This window comes from Pecten maximus, chromosome 8 (assembly GCF_902652985.1).
Source record: "Pecten maximus chromosome 8, xPecMax1.1, whole genome shotgun sequence".
NCBI classification, from domain to species: Eukaryota; Metazoa; Mollusca; class Bivalvia; order Pectinida; family Pectinidae; genus Pecten; species Pecten maximus.
Window position 1 is genome coordinate 31,983,583 of NC_047022.1, and position 22,018 is coordinate 32,005,600.

General features: G+C 36.5%; 1 protein-coding gene across 1 annotated transcript; it reads left to right on the forward strand.

Annotated features, from left to right (window-relative positions):
* The first annotated feature begins 1,266 nt into the window (after window positions 1-1,266).
* On the forward strand, window positions 1,267-22,018 carry LOC117333210 (ketohexokinase-like). Its single transcript, XM_033892385.1, has 7 exons — window positions 1,267-1,591; window positions 12,937-13,053; window positions 13,186-13,323; window positions 14,483-14,555; window positions 16,471-16,591; window positions 20,072-20,186; window positions 21,311-22,018. Exons 1-7 carry the CDS (start codon window positions 1,488-1,490, stop codon window positions 21,567-21,569), a joined length of 927 nt encoding a protein of 308 aa, XP_033748276.1. The 5' UTR covers window positions 1,267-1,487; the 3' UTR covers window positions 21,570-22,018.

The following is a 22,018-nucleotide window of genomic DNA, read 5'->3' on the forward strand; positions in this document are numbered from 1 at the left end:
ATTGTCTTACCTCGTCATTACCATGGAATGTTTGAGATGCACTCTTCTCCATAGCCAAAGTCTCCGCGGCAAACCAAATAAAACGCCTTCCTGATATCTTCTTAAATTGTAATTTTCACAATGTAATAAGGTGATAACCATAAAAGATTTAACAAAATCATAAATTTTCAGACATTTATAAACTTTCTATTTGTCTTTTTGCTATTGTTATCGGATATATTTTGTAATAGATATATCCTGTTGTGAAAAACCGGGGCCGCGGTGGCCGAGTCGTTAGGTGTCCCGACACTTTAACACTAGCCCTCCACCTCTGGGTTGCGAGTTCGAAACCTACGTGGGGCAGTTGCCAGGTACTGACCGTAGACCGGTGGTTTTTCTCCGGGTACTTCGGCTTTATTCTACCTCCAAAACCTGGCAGTCCTTAAATGACTGTAAATAGGACGTTAAACAAACACAAACCAAATTGTGAAAAAAACTTTTAATATATAGACATAGGCCTGATGTTCAAAGCCCTTTAATATATAGACATAGGCCTGAAGTGCAAAGCCCTTTAACACGACATAGGCCTGATGTTCAAAGCCCTTTAACACGACATAGGCCTGATGTTCAAAGCCCTTTAACACGACATAGGCCTGATGTTCAAAGCCCTTTAACACGACATAGGCCTGATGTTCAAAACCCTTTAACACGACATAGGCCTGATGTTCAAAGCCCTTTAACAAGACACAGGCCTGATGTTCAAAACCCTTTAACACGACATAGGCCTGATGTTCAAAGCCCTTTAACACGACATAGGCCTGATGTTCAAAGCCCTTTAACACGACATAGGCCTGATGTTCAAAGCCCTTTAACAAGACACAGGCGTGATGTTCAAAGCCCTTTAACAAGACATAGACGTGGTGTTCAAAGCCCTTTAACATGGCATAGGCGTGATGTTCAAAACCCTTTAATATAGACATAGGCGTTATGTTCAAAGCCCTTTAACGAAACATTGTACATATACAAGGATAGATTTTGCCATCGATGTTGAACTAGAAGGTTGTTTTATTTATGTTTACATATAAATTTTGTTTTTTGTTGCATTCTATCAGAGGCGTATATTTCACCATCCTGATATACAAGTCTCTGATTCTATTTCTTTTTCGTTTTCAAACATAAAAGCAAATTACTTCTGTTAAATAAACAATATGTCAGACTCAACTACATCCATTCCACGCATCACACTGTGTCTACGGATCACGATAGGAAATAAATAATATATAGCCAACAGCCAATGAATGGATGACTGCGCTCGCAACTTAGTCAACCGCTCTGTTAAAGTGTACGAAATAGTAATAAATAAACGCGAGTCTTTTGTACACTGAGCTGGTACATTTGTATGAGTCGATTCGGCTAAGTTTAATCACACAAAACGTCACACCTGCGGGGTACAACACGGCATTACGCGGCCACTGTGATATAGACTACCTTACATTGCATGTAAAAACATGGACTCGTCATCTGGACTGAAGAAGGTGCTAAGCATTGGGCTTGTGTGTTTGGATATTGTGACAGTGAGTGACCGATACCCAACAGAAGATACGGACAAAAGGTATTTATTGTAATTAAAATATACCTGTTTACCATTTCAATTTGTGTTTTCCATAAGCCCTATTAAATACAAAATACAATACATATTTATATAAATGAAAATGTTAAACGTGTACATGTCAGTGTATATATCTAGATTGTATACATCTATACACATACGTCATCACACACATCTATACACATACGTCATCACACACGTACGAACTAGTACCCACACACGTGTGATAACGTCTGGGCGTTAATTAGAACGGATACATAGCCCTAGTTTCCTATGGCCCTGACACCGTATGTTTTGGAAACGTTTGGTGTTGCTAAGATTTTGGTGCAGACAAAATAAAATCGGGCGTTACAAAACACCTACCTTACATTTATGGATAAATGATATATTTATTTACCACAAAACAGACATTTATTCTCAAATCGATATTCTATTCTGTCTGTATAAACCCTCGACTGGTAAAATATTTGCCCTTGATTCGACGCCATATTGAAAAATATGTAGGACGCGGTCGGCCGAATCACCATATCGGGCCACGATGGAGAGAAAAGACAAAAATGCAACATCTATTTCCATACAGTCTACCTGTTATAATATGTAAAAATGTATTCTTGTATTGAATATAACAGGTTTGGAAAATAATAAGCTTAGTTTTCTTGATTAAAACTATATAGGAAGTAAATACAATGTATTTGTTTTGCTTTTTTCGGTCCATTGCGTTCCAAGTAGGGTGATTAGTTGACCTCATACGTAGTACTGTCACTTACAAAATGGCGGGTCAACAGTGTGAAAATCTGAACAGAGGATCGATAGGGGAATAAATGAGTGTTTTAGATAAGCGAATAATCCCTTCATCCGTTTGTTTAAGAAATAATTAACGACGATTCGTGTATTGTTGCAGGATATACAACGAGGACGAGGATATTTTGCAATTAAATTAATAACGAAGGCCGCAGGCCTGAGTTATTAATTAAAATTGCAAAATATCCGAGTCCGAGTTGTATATCCTGCAACAATACACGAGTCAAAGTTGATTATTTCTATTCTACCATGTACTGTTTAGTTCTGAGGTCGACCTCTTTCTAATAGAAAAACAGCAAAGAAACCCCGAGAAAAATTTATTTCTTGAGTATTGCATTATTTGTTGATGAAATATACAGGCAATACAGTACTACGATCAATAGCATCTATCATATGGCATTGATTTTGAAAATTTAAAAAAGAAGGATAAAAGAAAAGAAAAGAAAAGGAAAAAAAGGGGGGGGGGGGGGGCGCCTCCGTAGGATTCGAACTCACGTCGTGATAAAAAAAATTTGAAAGACTAACCCATTAGCCCACTCGGCTATAGTAACCTTTTAGAAAGCGTGTGAATATTAGATATATAAAATTGTAACAGCCGTGACTCACGACCGTGTATTATTGGCACGAGCGTGGGTTATTGGAAAATAATACATGGTTTTAAACCAATCAAAACTGGCGTTGCATAGCAAGCATGGTAGAATATGTGTTATGTCAGGGAGATAGTCAACTCGTAGCAATTCAAAGTCGTACCCACAAACTCGTACCCAAATTTTGGCGAAGTCGTACACGCAAAAACAGGCGAACTAGTACCCAAGTGTGGCGAACTCGTACCCTTCTTTTTCAATTAAGATAATAAAGAATATTACAGATTTTCAATAGTCAAAATGTTTTTATTGTTATCTTTTTAGCATGTATCTCGTTATTTTAGGTAAAAAACATTAAAAAAAACCAGTCCACGTTTTCATATACATAGTATAGTAATGTGCTCTCATGGCCCAACACCAGACAAAGTGTCAGGACCAGAGGAAACTCGGGCTAATTCGTACCCTGCCTACACTGTATGTTCCCAAAATTCAAGATTCAAGATTCTTATTTCACTCTGACACACTTAGCGTGTAACAAGAGGTCAAACAATACACAACAATTGTATAACAGGGACAGATCCAACAGGCTGTAATGTAATAATGATATATTGATATACACAATAAATATTTTATCTTAATTGTTTTGGTTTTTTTAAGAATTGTTTGTAATTTTACAAGGAATATGCTTATCATTTTTATTAAAGCCACATACTCCCGAAGAAACATATATCAATGTTTACATTTTGAGCGCTTTACAGTTTTCGGACTTGATAAATACAATGTACCTAACAGATTATCGTGAATCAGAAACTGAAAGAAAATGTGTATTTATGAAAGTATACGGGGCATTCCCAAAAATAATAACTGTGGCTGCCGGACCAAGTTTCTCTGAAAATCAGTCCCACAATGCAACGGCAGGTTTTACAGGCCATATACAAAATGGCGGAACGCCGAAAGCGTGGACCTGCGAAAACGCACAGATTCTGCCAAAAAAAGACGCAAAAGTGGGTGGAATCGGCAAAACCCGAGTATTTCCTTAGGGAAGGTAATGATTCGTTGGAACTTAGTCAGGAAAGAAAAGGGAATAGACTCGAATTCCGATTTTGCCGGACGTCTATTAGATTGCTGGTTAGCTTTTGAACATTGTCAACTTCACCGATCTAAACCTTTATCGATGTTTTGTTGTATGCATATTGCTACATTTTAAAATTAAGTATTTAAATGTAAACTATGTTTGTTTATTTTGTTCAGTTATTACGCGAATATTCTGTTAATATGTTTAAATGAAAGCATTATTAGGCAAAGTTCACGTATGCTCGATATGTAAACACCGGTAGTTTATATGCAGTGCACGTTGTTATAGCCTCGTTCTCGGCTCCGTGACAAATCTCGAAATAAATATAAATGCGTCGAGTTATTTTTATACACTGATGTCTCAATGACTCCCCCTGTCAAGCGTTCAGGTTAGTGGTCGAGCATCTTGGATTGCCATTAATACAGTTTGTATATGTGTGCAACCAGAATTTTAGGTTGTTTGGGAGTATGTGGCTTTAATAGTAAGTTACATATTGCAAACATTCCTTTCATTTTGTTAACATTTGGATTTGTATAATAATGTTTCGGTACAAAATTTTCCCAAATCTGACAAATAGATTTTTTTATATTTAAACAGATAATGATATTCATCTCCTACTTCATCCTCATTACATAGTGTACATTTTCTTTCATCGCGGGGGATTCCTATCCAATGACCAGTTTTCCCTTGGCAAAGGGAAGTTAGACGTGCCAAACTTATAAAACACTATGCGATCCCTTCTTTCTTATTTAGACAATTAAATCTCAAAACCAAAGTTAGATTTGAATGATAGATAATTTTGCCCTCTACTACTACTATTCTCGATTTTCGCAAACCACTTTTGAATAGCTTGATCATTTAGCTTTTGTTTTACCATATCATGCATATGTTTCAGTTTTTGCCGATCTGAACTAGTCATTTTTTGGAATCATGGAGTGTTGTTTTTACAAATTGTAACCATTTTGAATGAAATACATTCATTTCATGCATTGCTTAGATAATGTTATATAATTTACTTTATATTTTATCATCTGTAATTAATTTGTGCCAAAATAAAATAATTCTATTTTTAATTATATTTACTAATGGAAAGCGTCCTGATTACTCGTATACCATTAAATTTGGGGTACATTTTCTTATATCAAGCATAAACTTACGATTAATTTTTCATTTTATTTTCGAAAAGATAACTACATGTATCTTAGATTTGTTTATATTAACTTTTAATTTCCATTCTTTACAGTAATCACCAAATACATCTAATGCTTTCTGTAAATCTTCGGGTGATTCTGCTAGCACGACAGTATCGTCGGCATATACCAAAATAAATAGTTTTAGGTACATTCCGATGAAGTTTTGACTGTAATCAATATCTTGTAGACATCCTCTAAATCATTCAAATAAATTGAAAATAAAAATGGCGATAAACTCCCCCTTGTTTTAAACCGATATTACACGAGAAAAATTTAGTTTGTTCATTTCCATTTTTTACAGTCTTATTGTCATTATATAGGTTATAAATTACATTTAAAATTTTACCTTTAATATCACTTTTCAACATTTTTTTCCAAAGTCCGACTCTCAAGATTTCTGGAGATTTTTTAAGTAATTTTATATTCTTCTATAGGATTATTCACTTTAGTGTTTTTCATCGTACAATCTATCTGATTCAAAATATCCCAAAACTGCTTTGGGTCACTTTTTGACATTTTTTTCTATTCTCCCTCCGTTTAGTTTTGAAAGTTTTTATGACATTTTTTTCATAATATCACGATATTCTCTGCCTTTTCTCTTCAACTTATTTTTATTAAGATTATTTTTCATTATTTTATAGTTATGTTTTGCAACATTAAATTCTCGTCTTTTGTTAGCACACTCTTGTGAAAACCATTTTTATCATTGCTGTTTTTGGTTTTATCAGAAGGGTATACATATTTTTAACACCAAAAACCGATTTACATTATTGGAAAAAATCATCCTTATATTATGTACAGCACCATCCATCTCCGATTGGTTTGTTTTATGACTTATAGTTTGCAGTAGTCCTGTCACTCTATCAGTTTCATTGTCTTTGATATAATTAGAGAATTCTTCTCTTTCGTTTAGGTCCACTTTACAGTATTGTTGCATTCTTCAATATTTACTTGGGGGGAACCAAACCCCCCAACGCCTACATATTTAGAACAATAGGCAGGGACATGGAAGGGATGGTATAATTGTAGGCTGCTTCATACCTGTTCTGTATTTACCGGATATATTTTACATGTAGAAATCATTTGACAACTAAAGAACCAAAGACATTAGCAAATTAATTTCAACATTTTTATTTGAATAGAATTGTATAGTATAGTATTAATCACATTGATAAGGATGAGTTATTAGAGCATAAGAATTATGCAAGTTAATTGAACTTATTATATATGTTAATGCAACACATTTTGAAAGGAATAACACCATAAGTATCTCAATTATATATAGAACACTAGACATGTACATGTATGCTAATATAAAGTTACCCATTTTGGAATACATCACTATTATGATTTTAGAATGTTATATGTTAATATGATATTACAGATGTACATATTTTGATAGGAATATCATTATTATGATCTTAGAATGTTATATGTTTTATATAATGTGAATGTACGTATACACGACGGACAAAATTAGAATTAACAAATATACACAGAAAACTGTAACAGGCATGCAAATGTACAAATATATTATCACAGTGTTACCAAATACATTAAGATATAAATGCAAAACACATTGTACCAATGGCAAACTTTCCTTGCCGGGAGGAGTTTGTTTGTTTGTTTGTTTATGTTTTACGGCCCATCGACAACTAGGGTCATTTAGGGCCAAACAATATACGGTTTTTATTTTTAAAGTTAAACTGCCGGGAGGAGATGTGCATTAAAATCGCATATTGTTGACAACGTCTTTGACACATACACGATAAAGCACTGTCCATGTTACATCAGTACACACAACGGAAGTGAAGAAGTTCGGAGACTGCGTCGGCGTAGGGTGATTCTCCAGTCTTTGTTTCAGAAGGGCAAGGCGAGTGTCGATGTTTCTTTTTTTCCTGGGTTGGGATCGTTTGGTTCCTCCAGCGCGACGTCGAAGTCTAGTTATCTCATTAGTAGTCTGTATGTCCTTTAATGTCTGTATAATGGTGAAGATGTTGGGATGTACGTTTTGTACAATCTTCTTGAGTTCCCCGTGCCAGGCTTCTAAGTGGTTGGTTGTCCTTCGTCCGTCGTTGTCGCAGTGGTTCCAAACGGTTCTGTCTCCCTCTATCCACTGGTCAACAACGTAGTCTGTGAATGGCGTAACGTCAACGGGTAGGTCAGCATCATCGATGTCTTCTAATGCTCGGAACCATACGTCTTCTACTTGTGTAATGGTACACGTGGCGATACAGCTGCGCGGCGAACTAGTCTCCTAGTGTCGTCGTTGTCTCGGTAGGGTTGTTGCAGTCCAGTCTTTCGCCAAATACATTGGTCGGAATTCTCTCAGCGGTCAGTGATACAGTTTATTATCTCTTGGCGACGATGTTGGCGTTATCTCCTGCGTGAGTGTGGGGATGTCGTCCAACACCGTCTAGGATGTTGTTGCGGGTATTGACAGTAGCTAGGCAGTTGGTGATTATTGATGATTTTATTTTGTACAAGTGACCATGCCACCTAACCTATTCCAAACAAGTTTTAAGTCTAACTGAGCATTAGCCATAAATGGTAATAACAGTATGATTGCAGTGTAGTTACAAATGGGCAAATAAAAATAATTGAATTTAATATATAATACATGCTACTTTTAAATAGTATAGACAAGAAACACCTACGGTGACGTAGACAATGTTCTAAGATTTTTTTAAACCAAGCTGGTACTTGGAAGTTTTTATGTTATGACGTCATTATAAATCAGCGTAATATTTATAGTTGGTTTGGTTAACGAGCGTGAACAAATTACAACGTATGCATTGACGATGTGTTCATTAAAAATAAAATCATTCTGTAGATAACATATTGATGGCACCTTGATTAAATCCTCTTATAATTATCATGACCTTCGGTATTCATTTTTACACACATAGATTATATAAATTTCTATCTACACAGATTAATACATGGTTTATGTAACAAAACAAGAGTAACTACGATGGCTGGTCTCGTTCATTATTGACAATGGAGTCTGTTGTTGAGGTCTTTTCCAGTCAAGCTCTGTCCCTTACCTCGAACTCTCCATCTGTTTATGCCCCCATTCTATCAGACCTGTAGTTAAGGCAATGCCCGATTTGTCGAGCTTCTGTTTACCAGGGGAATTACATGTTTCTGCACTTTCGAAAGAAGACCGCCGTTTGAGAGACAGTTAAGTTTGTCAAGAGTACAGACTAATACGATAATAAGATAGCAGTGCTGTCCACTGCCATTAGTTACGGAATGATGGTTTTATTACCAGTCCATAATCAGCCCACCATACATTTGTGCACGTTACGTACTGATAAAACAGACCCTTCAAACAGTCAGTCAGGGATTACTCGAATGATCTATATGGGATACACCAGTTGAAGCCATATTTTGAAACAGTCGTCCCGTTTGTTTAAAGATTTATAATTCACAATTATAGTTTGAAGTTGAGATGGCAGTTGCATACACATATACATGTGTGTACAAATGTAGTATATAGTTCAGTCCACACAGACTACCAATGGACTTATATTAATTATGCATGATATTGGTAATGATTCCTATATATTGAATGATTCCTGGTCACTGTCTACGAGTAGATCGTCATCCTTATAACAGCAGCTTTTACAACGTTAATTTAATATTTCAAATCAACTATTTTGGTATATGGATATACAACTGGATAATAAAGGATATCAAATTAATTATTCAAATAAATAAATTGATCAATAAAAGAATACTTAAAATGGTTAAATTTGACTGTGTCTAGTGGGGTTTCGGATCCTCATCCTTTGAAGGAATTCTACTTGCGGTGTTCGTTCATCATTTAGTTCCCGCACGTGAATCTGTATAACTGGCCTCAGTTCATCCTGTGTAAAATTGTGTTAAACTACATGGAATGGTTCCCATAATTCTATTTTAGATCTATCAGTTATAAGTACTTCTTCCATATTCCTTATATTTTCAAAGTGACTCTGTATCCTAAAGAAGGGCCATAAACTCATTAGCTGCTGAACAGGTCTGATATAATTTCAGAAACCCAGTCGGGGGTTGTAAAGTTTGAGTGTTTTGGTCGGTATTTGACGGAATATGGTAAATCGTGCTGGCCCATTAGGCGTTATACCCATACGATCCGATCAAGATATGATGTTGTAGGAACTGGAGAACATGGTGCGACTACTGTAGTACACAATTATGAAATTTTATTGTCATCCAGTGTCAAAAGTGCAACTATGTACATTTTACTGCAGATAGTGGGATACACTGGGTTTCGCATTTTACATAATTCAACGTCTCGTCGGCCAATATTCACGCCAATAACCTCTGCTTCTAACTGATATTTTACAGTCATGGTAATTACTTGAGATTCGTTTTAAGATTTCATGATAATTGGTAAGGGTAGGTTGATAACTTTGCAAAATTAGAATTTTCCATTAATATCCAAATGTGAGAAAGACGCAATGACCAAGATCGTATCGTTTTCCATTAGATTATTACCGGTTAAGAATCTACAATATTCCCATAAATTGTAATGGGGTTGTGTGGCCATTCAAGTGTAACTGGCAATGTACTACTTAGTATCTATCTCTGTCAATAACGTTTGTAAGTTAGTTGGTGATTTGGTTTGTTTTTGTTTAACGTCCTATTAACAGCCAGGGTCATTTAAGGACGTGCCAGGTTTTGGAGGTGGAGGAAAGCCGGAGTACCCGGAGAGAAACTGCCGGCCTTCGGTCAGCACCTGGCAACTGTCCTACGTAGGTTTCGAACTCGCAACCCAGGGGTGGAGGGCTAGTGGTAAAGTGTCGAGACACCTTAACCACTCGTTTATGCAATTTCATGAAAGGAATTTCATCCCCATCTCATCAATCATTCCTGTCTTGTCTGAATCTCTTATTGATCTTGTATAAAGGAGGCAGTTCAGTTTCATCTGAAACTGCTTCTGAATCAGAACTACTACTACAAGCTACCATTTCTGTACTGGACGACTCTCAGTTCCGTTAGCTAATCGCAGTTGTTCAGCATGATTGTGACATTCCTAGTTTCTGTTTATATGCCCCCACACCTTCTTGTCCAGCCGATCTCGGACACTTATCCCGAGCTCTCACTCTGTTATGTTCCAATTCTATCAGATCTAGTCGTGACAATGTCAGTTTGGTTGAGTTTCATATCAGGGTGGACATGAGATAATTAGTTTGTCACACTCTCGAGATGGTCTGGTGTGACTGATTTTTTCAAACGCAGACCGCCATTTGAGAGATAGATAAGTTTGTCAAGAGTACATTAGAGAAATTACAAGTCCACACTCAGTCCACCACAGATTACGTAGTGATAAAATCCAGTCAATCAAAGATTACTCGAATTATGTATCTGGGATACACTAATTGAAGTCATATTTTGTAACATTCACCAACTAGTCATACTGAAGGCAAGGCCAACCTTATCTAAAAAGAAATAAACATGGTGAGCGTTGTATATGCAAAGTTGAGGAAAATGTAGGTCACAAGTTAAACTGGTCATAAATAATAAGAAAAATCGGATACGTATTACTTGTTCACGTTGGAACAAGCAAAAGTATAGTAAATGTCAACACATAGGTCACCATAGGTCAAAGATAAATGTTTTCATCAATGGTATGCATGTCAGATGTAAACTCACAACAAAGGTGAATCAATAGGTCATCGAATGTGTAACAAGAAAGGGACCTCAAAGTAACAAGCCTGTTGATTGGCTGTAGTGGAGCAGTAACAAAATATAGGACCTCAGAGTAACAAGCCTGTTGATTGGCTGTAGTGGAGCAGTAACAAGATATAGGACCTCAGAGTAACAAGCCTGTTGATTGGCTGTAGTGTAGCAGTAACAAGATATAGGACCTCAGAGTAACAAGCCTGTTGATTGGCTGTAGTGGAGCAGTGACAAGATAGGGACCTCAGAGTAACAAGCCTGTTGATTGGCTGTAGTGGAGCAGTGACAAGATAGGGACCTCAGAGTAACAAGCCTGTTGATTGGCTGTAGTGGAGCAGTAACAAGATAGGGACCTCAGAGTAACAAGCCTGTTGATTGGCTGTATTGGAGCAGTGACAAGATAGAGACCCAGAGTAACAAGCCTGTTGATTGGCTGTAGCGGAGCATTAACAAGGAAGGGACATCAGACTAACAAACCTGTTGATTGGCTGTAGTGGAGCAGTAACAAGATAGGGACCTCAGAGTAACAAGCCTGTTGATTGGCTGTAGTGGAGCAGTAACAAGATAGGGACCTCATAGTAACAAGCCTGTTGATTGGCTGTAGTGGAGCAGTAACAAGATAGGGACCTCATAGTAACACGCCTGTTGATTGGCTGTAGTGGAGCAGTACAGGTAGACACCTAATAATGTGTCTATTGGTCTGTAGGGACCACAGAACCAAATCAAAAATAGAATGTGGGTTTTCCCCGTTTGGGCAGAAGATTTAATAGGAAGGTGAATACATCGGGGCCTACTGATTGGATATTAAGGTGAGAGAAGTTTCCAAAGTTTTAATATGTGGGTCGGGCAATACATATAGATGTAAAATATATAGAAAAACAGTTATTTTTTTGCTAGCCTGTTTTTGTCAGGGGGAGGTAAGTAAGTGTGTATTTTGTTGTTAATTTAGATGAATTTTTGGTGCTGATTTCAATACAAGATGGCGGCCCCCATATAAAAAAGTTCAAATTGGTAGATTTTTTTATAATTCCATTTAGAGGTTTCCGAGATGACATACTTCAAAATTATTGCTACTGGACCAGTGTTGAAAACTCCATTTAAGCAGTACAGTGATAAACGTTAACATTACCGTCTATGGGAAATCATTTGGTTCCGTGGTCCCTGTACTTCTCACAGGACAAGGCATATGAAAAGTTAAAAAAAAAAAAAAAAAACGTAGAATACCGACATTACAGGATAAAGTGAGAGTAACATTTCTCCACCGCCACATTCCAGAGGTTCTGGGCGATATATATGACTTTTTTAGTCATTTATTTCGTAGAATGTTTAGTGTGAAATGCTAATACAGTGTTTCCAGATGAAACCCATCAGACATGAAGGGGGAAAATATTAAACCGGTTGTAGCTTTTAACATTTTCCCTGTTATTTAGAGGGTGTTCATAACAAGCTGAAGGTATATAAATATGTAGATTAGTTCCTAAATTTACATTATAGAAGAGAATACAAGCTGTAATAACAAATTTACATTAATATCACACACTCGCTTCATTGTTTGGATCTCTGGGTGGTCGCTGTTATTTAGAGGGTGTTCATAACAAGCTGAAGGTATATAAATATGTAGATTAGTTCCTAAATTTACATTATAGAAGAGAATAATAACAAATTTACATTACTATCACACACTCGCTTCATTGTTTGGATCTCTGGGTGGTCGGGTGGTACAGTGGTAGCACACTTGCCTTTCGCCTAAGCGGCCGGGTCTCGATTCCCCGATCGGTCATGAAAAGGTTAGCTGCCTAACTGCGTGGGTTGTCTGCGAGATTTCTGGTTTCTTCCAACACTAAGACCTCTCGCGCACTAAGACCTCTCGCGCACTAAGACCTCTCGCGCCTAAGACCTCTCGCGCCTAAGACCTCTCGCGCGCTTCTAGCGCGATTACTATGAGTTGATATAAATTGTGTCGCTATTGTTGTAAGATAAATAAAGTTTACATCTTGTGTGTTTCAATAGATTGCTGGACTACTACTGGCAGAGAGGAGGAAATGCCTCCACAACAAGCACAGTACTGGCCATGCTCGGGGAGAGGTCAGAGTTCATGGGAGCCATAGCAACAGATATAGAGAGCGAGTATGTCATTTTTATATATGTCATCGATTACTGTTGAAAATAAGCATCAGTAGAATTGCAAATTATCATATAGTTATAACTATATAAATCTAACATTTCTATATTCTTACTGATATTAGTTCTATTTTTCAGTTTTCTTAGAGATAATCTAAAGAGTTACGGGGTTAACTTTGACAACGCAATGGTGTGTGGGCCTGACTTCAATACTCCCGTGTCCATGGTGATCATAAACCAGTCAAATGGATCAAGGACTATTCTGCACTGTGCCAAGTAAATATGATACTAAATCAGGTTATTGTATCAACATATTTCATTTTACCTTTCAGACAATACTGATTTTCATTATTTTATTAATTACACTGTAGCTATTAATTGAAATGATACCACTTTATTGGGATTTGAATTGAAATTAGGGGACATTTTAGAAGCAATAATGTCCATCAATGAGGTTAAGACTAGTTTAGAAAAGATCAGATAACCCAAGTATTACAAATATTATTGTATAGAGATTTTGGAAGGATTTAACCGGCCTCTGCGGTTTTGTCTTTATTGGTTCAATTTAAGGTTTTCTCTGTCCTTTGCTCTTCTTACCTTAAATATTTGCTGTATTGACAAGCATGTCAATAGCAATTGGATTATGTGGTTACAGGATGACTCAAATTCATCTAGCTGTATTATCCTATGAAAGGGGAGGTCGTCATTTGACTAGAATAGTAAGTATAAACTAGGAACTAAGTGGAAGCTACATAGAAAGTTCGGAAAGGTCCCTTCGATTAATTCTATGAAACAGCGATGCAATGAAGATATCTAAATCTAGGATAGTCAGTTTACGCCATCTTGGTTTTCGATCATTCAACTTATTCTAGGATAGTCAATTTACGCCATCTTAGTTTTCGATCATTCAACTGATTTCATATGCACAGCGAGGGGAGGGGTGGCCGATTTGCTAGCGTTAATGCCTTTTCAGACCGATGCCAATCTTTAATTGTTGTCAAAATCAAGTTCATGTGTCTTAAAATAATGTAATAGATAAATGCCATTAGGAACTAAGCATTGTGAAAATTTTATCGTTGAAAAGGAACGCTGTTTACAAAGTCAATATGAGTTCCGAACTGCATGTGAAAGTCCAAGAGAGTAAAATGTATAACCAGACACTTTGGAGAACTAACATATTTTATTTGAGAAATAGCGATAACAAGAATATATCTTTAAAAATCCAAGATGTCAGAGGAGTGTCAGCCATCAACGTCTTTTATTGATCACAAAATATAATATGGAGAATGTTCTTTTACATGTAAAAGTGAGAAAAACCATGCAGTGCTTTTCGATGACTAGTGTAAACAAACACTGTTTCTGGACAGACTACGGTCGAATACCACATCTCATGGTTGTAACCTAATCATGTCCATTTTTACATTTCCTTTTACAGAAATTTACCGAACATCACATTTAATCATTTCCAAACCTTAGATCTATCACAGTATAAATGGATTCACGTTGAGGTAAGAATATTTTATGATTAACGTTAATATTTAGATTATAGAGCCATATAACATTTGAAAAGAATGTAATGTTTATGAATATAGAAAGTTGTGAAAAAAGATGGCATTTTTCATTCTGTTATGATTTCAAATATATTTGAGTTGTGATGTCATAAATTTGTGTCACGAATTGTGGATGAAATGATAGTTGCGCGATCTAAGATATCTTGTAAGATAATATGCAATTTTTAATGCCAGAGGTTCCGTGATATGAAAAAAATCATACACTGCTTTGGATGGCAACTCATGTAAGACCATCCTTCATATATAGCAGGGTAATATGTTTGTCAGTAATGGTGCATTAAACACAGCGAAACATCTCATATCCTGATGATGAGATGTCTAGGTTTTAACTGAAATGTTCAGTCAACTAGGCGTTCCTAACCTGCATAATCATCATACCTTGCAAGCGATTAACCATAATATTTTTTGCCTTTTTCCCCACCATTAATCATGTATGAACAAACTGTTTAACATAATAAGAAACCTTCAACAAGTAAATTTTGAGCGTGAGTGTTCGGTTGTATATCACAACAAGTATAATCAAACACCGCGCCCAAATCCTACACTGGTTGTAATATACCACCGAAACACCACGCCCAAATCCTACACTTATTGTAATATACCACCGAAACACCACGCCCAAATCATACAATGATTGTAATATACCACCGAAACACCACGCCCAAATCATACAATGATTGTAATATACCACCGAAACACCACGCCCAAATCCTACACTTATTGTAATATACCACCGAAACACCACGCCCAAATCCTACACTGGTTGTAATTAATATACCACCGAAACACCACGCCCAAATCCTACAATGATTGTAATATACCACCGAAACACCACGCCCAAATCCTACAATGATTGTAATATACCACCGAAACACCACGCCCAAGTCCTACACTTATTGTAATATACCACCGAAATACCACGCCCAAGTCCTACACTTATTGTAATATACCACCGAAACACCACGCCCAAATCATACAATGATTGTAATATACCACCGAAACACCACGCCCAAATCCTACACTTATTGTAATATACCACCGAAACACCAAGCCCAAATCCTACACTTATTGTAATATACCACCGAAACACCACGCCCAAATCCTACACTTATTGTAATATACCACCGAAACACCACGCCCAAATCCTACACTTATTGTAATATACCACCGAAACACCACGCCCAAATCCTACACTTATTGTAATATACCACCGAAATACCACGCCCAAATCCTACACTTATTGTAATATACCACCGAAATACCACGCCCAAATCCTACAATGATTGTAATATACCACCGAAACACCACGCCCAAGTCCTACACTCATTGTAATATACCACCGAAATATCACGCCCAAATCCTACAATGATTGTAATAACACTTATTGTAATATACCACCGAGACACCACGCCCAAATCCTACACTTATTGTAATATACCACCGAGACACCACGCCCAAATCCTACACTGGTTGTAATATACCACCGAAACACCACGCCCAAATCCTACACTTATTGTAATATACCACCGAAACACCACGCCCAAATCCTACACTTATTGTAATATACCACCGAAATACCACGCCCAAATCCTACACTTATTGTAATATACCACCGAAACACCACGCCCAAATCCTACACTTATTGTAATATACCACCGAAACACCACGCCCAAATCTACATATACTGTACACTGGTTGTAAAATACCACCGAAACACCACGCCCAAAATATACGTTTTCTTATTTTGTTAAACAGTTTGCTCATACTTGATTGACATTTCGATACAATGGTGGAAACATTGCCAGCCATTGATTGTTTATTGTATTGTAACTTTAATGTGATACATATTAAGGCCAGGCCAGCCCCAGAGGCCTACAGTCAGATGATGCGTAGTATGGTGGAGTACAATGATACGGCCATCGACAAGATCACAATCTCACTCGAATTGGAGAAACCTGGACGGCGCATACTAGGTAGGTTTTATATAACTTTTCATTTAGAAGAGCAGACTAAAATCGCACATAGACTTGGAACGAATTCCCAAACCATTGTCCATATACATGTATTATAGTATCTATATAAATGGACATCAGGTGGATTGGTAATTTGTGTAAAAAGTCTTTGTGACTAAAATACTACTTCATCAGGACCCATGATTTTGTTTGTTTGTTTTGTTCATTGTAAATGTGTCAATGAACCTTACTCTGATGTGATACTTGAGTGTTTTAGTACAACTCATAAGAGCTATCCCCCCCCCCCCCCCCCCCCCCCCCCCCCCCCCCCTTAAATTTCGATTCTGGCCACAAATGAAGTCCTATTCTTTCCATTTATGCATCGTTTAAAAAAAATACTCTAACCTTTTCAGTGATATATAACATATTTCGAGCCAGTATTTCAAAATGACCACAGCACGTGCCTATCCCCCGTAAGTAGATGTAGTAGGAGGCATGCTGGTCTCTAACACCAGGATATATAGGGGGAAAAAATCCCTTTTTCATGTTATGTTATGTGTCGTATTGTTTTTATGTACATGATAAGGTCATGTTTGAAATATTCCAGCATCTCATTTTATCATAAGCTATCATTGCAAAAAAAATGGTACTATAATTGTATTCATGACAAAACATATTTTTGGGGGGAAAATCGAATTTAAATATTTTGATGATATTTTGCCCTCAAAAATAAAATTCTTACTTTAAGGGTGTTTGTTGAATGCGAATAATTCGAGTGTAAGTGTATTTCTATGTGTATGTGCAAATGCCTCTTGTTATCATATACATGTACGTGTGTATGCGAGCATGTTGATGCTAGAATGGGCAGTGATAATAATAAAGGTGTTTGTGAAGCCTATATTATGTACATGTATTATAAATGAGAAATTAAACATGAGCAAAACTAACAATTCCATTTAAGAGCCAATTTTTGAGCACTAAAAAAACAAACAAACAAAACCAAAGCAAGTGTTGCGCAAAGACCTCTCATGTCAATGTTTTATGACAATCGGTTCAAAGTATCACCTTAACAGTCATCTAAGGCCTGATTTATTTCAATTGGGCCCATTTTGGCTCCGCCCATCAGTCCTTGGCCAAAATCATTCAGGGCCAAAATGTGTAAACTATCAAACTGTCATCTCATATGGATGGTTCTTACCAAATATGAATTATTTCTAATTGCAATTCTACAAATGCTGCTCTCAACTTGGATTTCCCTACGTAAAGTAAAGGAAATTGTATCCCCCCCCCCCCCCCCCCCCCCCCCCCTCCCAGAGAGAGACATTAGACGTTAAGTTCATGAATTCAAGAGAAGATTGTTTTTTAAATTTCAGTCAATTTGACTCATTTTGGTCAACAGAACTTTTGTTGGCTGCGCACGCTACGCCATACAGTGAGTCTGGTAAACTGTTTCATATTGTTTTGCTGAATCAAAACGAGGTCACCAGAATTCTTGTAAAGCAAAACTGATTAGTCAATATTTACCATTGTATGGCACTGCCTCTATATAACCCTACCAATTCAGTTGCGAGTTCACCAGCTTATGAACTGCAAACAGAAATTTGAATCTGAAAATTTCAAAAAAAAATCGCACGACAAATAAAAAATCGCAAATGGTAAATATAAGCATTGAACGGCTTTCAGTTGGCATTCATAGTCAATATGAATGCCAACTGAAAGCCGTTCAATGCTTAAATAATATACGCCCTTTACAAAATGGCTGCACCCAGTGATGAAATTTGGTCCTATTTTGATTTTCATTTAAGAATGCATAAAACTACCCTAAAATGGGTCAGCTGTTTTTGGAGTCCTGCCAACCGGTTATTGTAAGATACATTTGTAATACAAATACAAATGTATATTATTTTTTCCTGCACATGATCAACATTTATTTCGCCGCTTATATTGTCGTTAATGAAAGACCAGCTGGCAAAACAATTATATAGGTGAACGATTATATTTACTTTTTCTGCACTACCGATTTCCACGTCAATTTGTAACTCGGTATGTAGCTTTGTCATAATGAATTACAATTAGAATTTGAATACCGTGCGGATATTTCATTTATTGCTGCAGTTGTGGCCTTTGCACATAGAAAATTCTCTAATAACATGTTTTCCATCCTTTTAAACAATTTCTTGCAGCATCCATTTGCAACTTAGTGTATGGCTTTATCATAATTGATTACGGTTCGAGTTGGAATTTTATGTCAATATTCTATCTTTTCTAGAATTACATAGCCCTTCGCACATAGAGAATTCTTTGAATAAGTGCATGTCACCGCCTGCCACATCAATATGTAAATTGGTACACGACTTCTTCATGGATAATGAATTACAGGTTGAGCTTGATCTTTGTGTCAAATTTGATTGGTTGTTCTACCTATTTCTTGTTATATCTATATGTCTTAAGATGTGTGGGTTTATTCGCCCTCTACCAATTTATTCATGTAAATGTATGTAAACGAAAAAGTTTTTTAAGGTGACTATTGAAATTCCAAAACGACATCCTATTGACGTGGGCGCAGGTGACACATTTCCTTACGTGTGATTCTAGCATTGGCTCTTTATATACAAGACACAGTGGGGCAGTTCTCAAAATATCGTGATCACAGACAAACTATTATAAAGTAGTAACCAGTGTTCTTTATTTAAGGATTGTACCTCATTTTGCCCGAGTATACGGTATACGCAGTCAAAATGAGGTACAAGCCTTATATTTACATCAAACAAATCGTTTAAATACAGTGCGAAGAATGTAAAATTCAAGATGTGCTGCGACGTTGGTAACTACGGCAGCCGTGGTTGCTACGTAAAGGCACAAGTTTTGTTAACAAAATTAAAATAAACAAATCCGCATGTTTATTCACAATCCACAATTTCCGTCTCAGATTAACTATGGTTGTCAACCACAGGGTATATTGACACAGATTTAGTGGTGACATGGTCAAATGTTCTCTTGGAACGGCACGCTTCAGCCATCTGTTGTTAGCTTACCTCGTGGAGAAGTTAAATATGCACTCATTTTCCAACATTCAGTTTAGTTTTTTGACAAAATACTCACTTGACGTTAGCTTTTTGTGGAGAGATCATCGGGTAACAGGAGAGAACGCTAAAATTGCGTTGATCAGTCCTTTCAAAATAGCGCCGTCTAGTTGACGTTCCGGTAATGTCACAAATAGACGTCATAATTATGTACCGATTCCCTCGCCGAATAATCCGCTGAGCCTTTTTTCACTTCGTATATGCTAATTTATTCGCAGTCAGAGTTTACGAAGCTGAAGAAGGCAGAGATAGAGATATAGTATACGCTGAATTCAGATAGAGTTCATGTTACCGCCGAATGCTAGCAGAAAAAACTTGAATTCACTTTATCTACATATAAGATTTTGGGCAATCATTCAGTACACATTCGTGTTATCCTATTGAATAGCTTAATAGATAGTTCTGTGTTACATTGCAGATTGTCTCATACAGTATGCGGATGTCCTGTTTATCTCCAAGGATAAGGCTGGTGAAGACCGTCTGTTTTCCAAAGAAGACGCCGTTCGTGCATATGTTAAGAAATGCAAACCTGGGTAGGTCTATATCATGGGGATTATAAATTTATATAAATACCTTCAGGAAATGGTAAATTCTTCCTAAAGATAATGAAATAGGCTTTTAACAAAGTGATACACGAGTTTATGCCGTAAACTTTGCATTATGTGAATATACATTCGGGATTTAAAGATTAATTTCATTGGTTGATATTATGAACCCAACAAAGAATGCCGTCGTTCAAACGAAACCATAATTCTAACTCGCTAACGAACAAACAAGGTCAAAAACAATAGAGCATATTGACAGAAAACAAAACCATAATCCTCAAAATGATAAAACTAGAAGGAAAAAAGAAAAGAAAAGAAGAATATAGATTTGTATTGAGATCCTTGAAGAAGACACGGAGAGTAAGACCAGGTGTTCCGGAAGAGTAAGCGTACCATACAAAAATAGGTCAAATTCAGGTCAAGTCACATTCTCAAAACGAGAGCTAGGGTGGTGACTCACTTGCCATATCAATAAGTATCGAACACGTCTGACGTCATATCGCACAAGGAAATATATCGGATATTTCGAAATAAGATCATGGTATTCTTCAACCTGTATCTGTTGATGCTTTGTTGTTCATAAACGAAATCGTAGGAAGAAAAATAGAATAAAAAACTACGGTTGGTGCTTTACAATCTCGTGGCCACTTATGTCTTTCTTCGGTTTTCGTTCAGATTAATCTCCGTCTTCTCTTTCTTGTATAAGCATCACCATGTGGTTCCTTCTTGGAGGCATACGTATTCGAAACGATCCGATTACGACCGGAATATATGAGACAATGTAGGGCCTGCCTAATTATTTTATTTTTGGTCACAGATAAGGACTCTTTCAGATTTAGTTGCTTAAAGTCGCTAAAATTGCTTCAATATTAACTAAAAATATAACCAAATGAATCATGGTATAGATCATTCTATATGTAAATATATTTTTTGCTTTTTTTTTTATATATTTTTATAATGAGTATAATAATCATGGCATTCATTTCAAAATGTTAATTAATGTAAACTATGCGATATTGTTTCCGTTGTTTTTTCAATTGATTATTTAAACACCTATATTCCTTACATACCAGAATATTATGGTTTTTATATATATGTCTGTGTGTTGACAGGGCCGTGGTGATCTGTGCGTGGGGTGACCAGGGTGCCGCAGCTCTCAGTAGTACAGATGGTGTCCTGTGTACCAGTCCCGTATTTCCCCCGGAAACACTGGTGGACACTCTCGGAGCCGGTGACACATTTAATGCTGCTACCATCTTTGCTCTGTGTCAAGGTCGGAGTGTACAGGAGGCGATAACTCTTGGATGTAAAGTAGCGGGGACAAAGTGTGGAATGAAAGGCAACAAAGGACTCAAAGATATAATATGGTAGTGGAGTAGCGTTATGTATGACAATTATACATTGTATGTTAATCATTTTTGACAGAGTTTCAATAGGGTTTTTTTAAATACTTTATTACCATTTATCAAGAATTGTTGGTGTGATACTAGTTTATACGACAAGCCAAGTCGTCTTTAATCATGGAGTAATTATGACCATAACTTAACCAAGTTATATAAGATATTATATTGATCATTTAAGTTATCTTACATGGATTTGGATTTTAAGCGATATCTTATTTGTTTTTAATATATGTATCTTATATATCATAAACGATACAAGCTATCTCATATATTTGTCTTGATGAGATACATGTTTTTAATTTAATTATGTTCATAGAAATTACAAGTCCTTTAAATCTAGCTGTTTGTGTTTATATCATTCAAGTACAGTGCAATAAGATGAATAAACCTAAATAAAGTTACAATTGCAATATTAAA

Coding starts and splice junctions, on each gene's coding strand:
- LOC117333210 (XM_033892385.1), top strand. CDS start 1,488: ATGGACTCGTCATCTGGACTGAAGAAGGTGCTAAGCATTGGGCTTGTG. Junction 14,556..16,470: donor ATAAATGGATTCACGTTGAG/GTAAGAATATTT, acceptor ATACATATTAAG/GCCAGGCCAGCCCCAGAGGC. Junction 20,187..21,310: donor GTTAAGAAATGCAAACCTGG/GTAGGTCTATAT, acceptor GTGTGTTGACAG/GGCCGTGGTGATCTGTGCGT.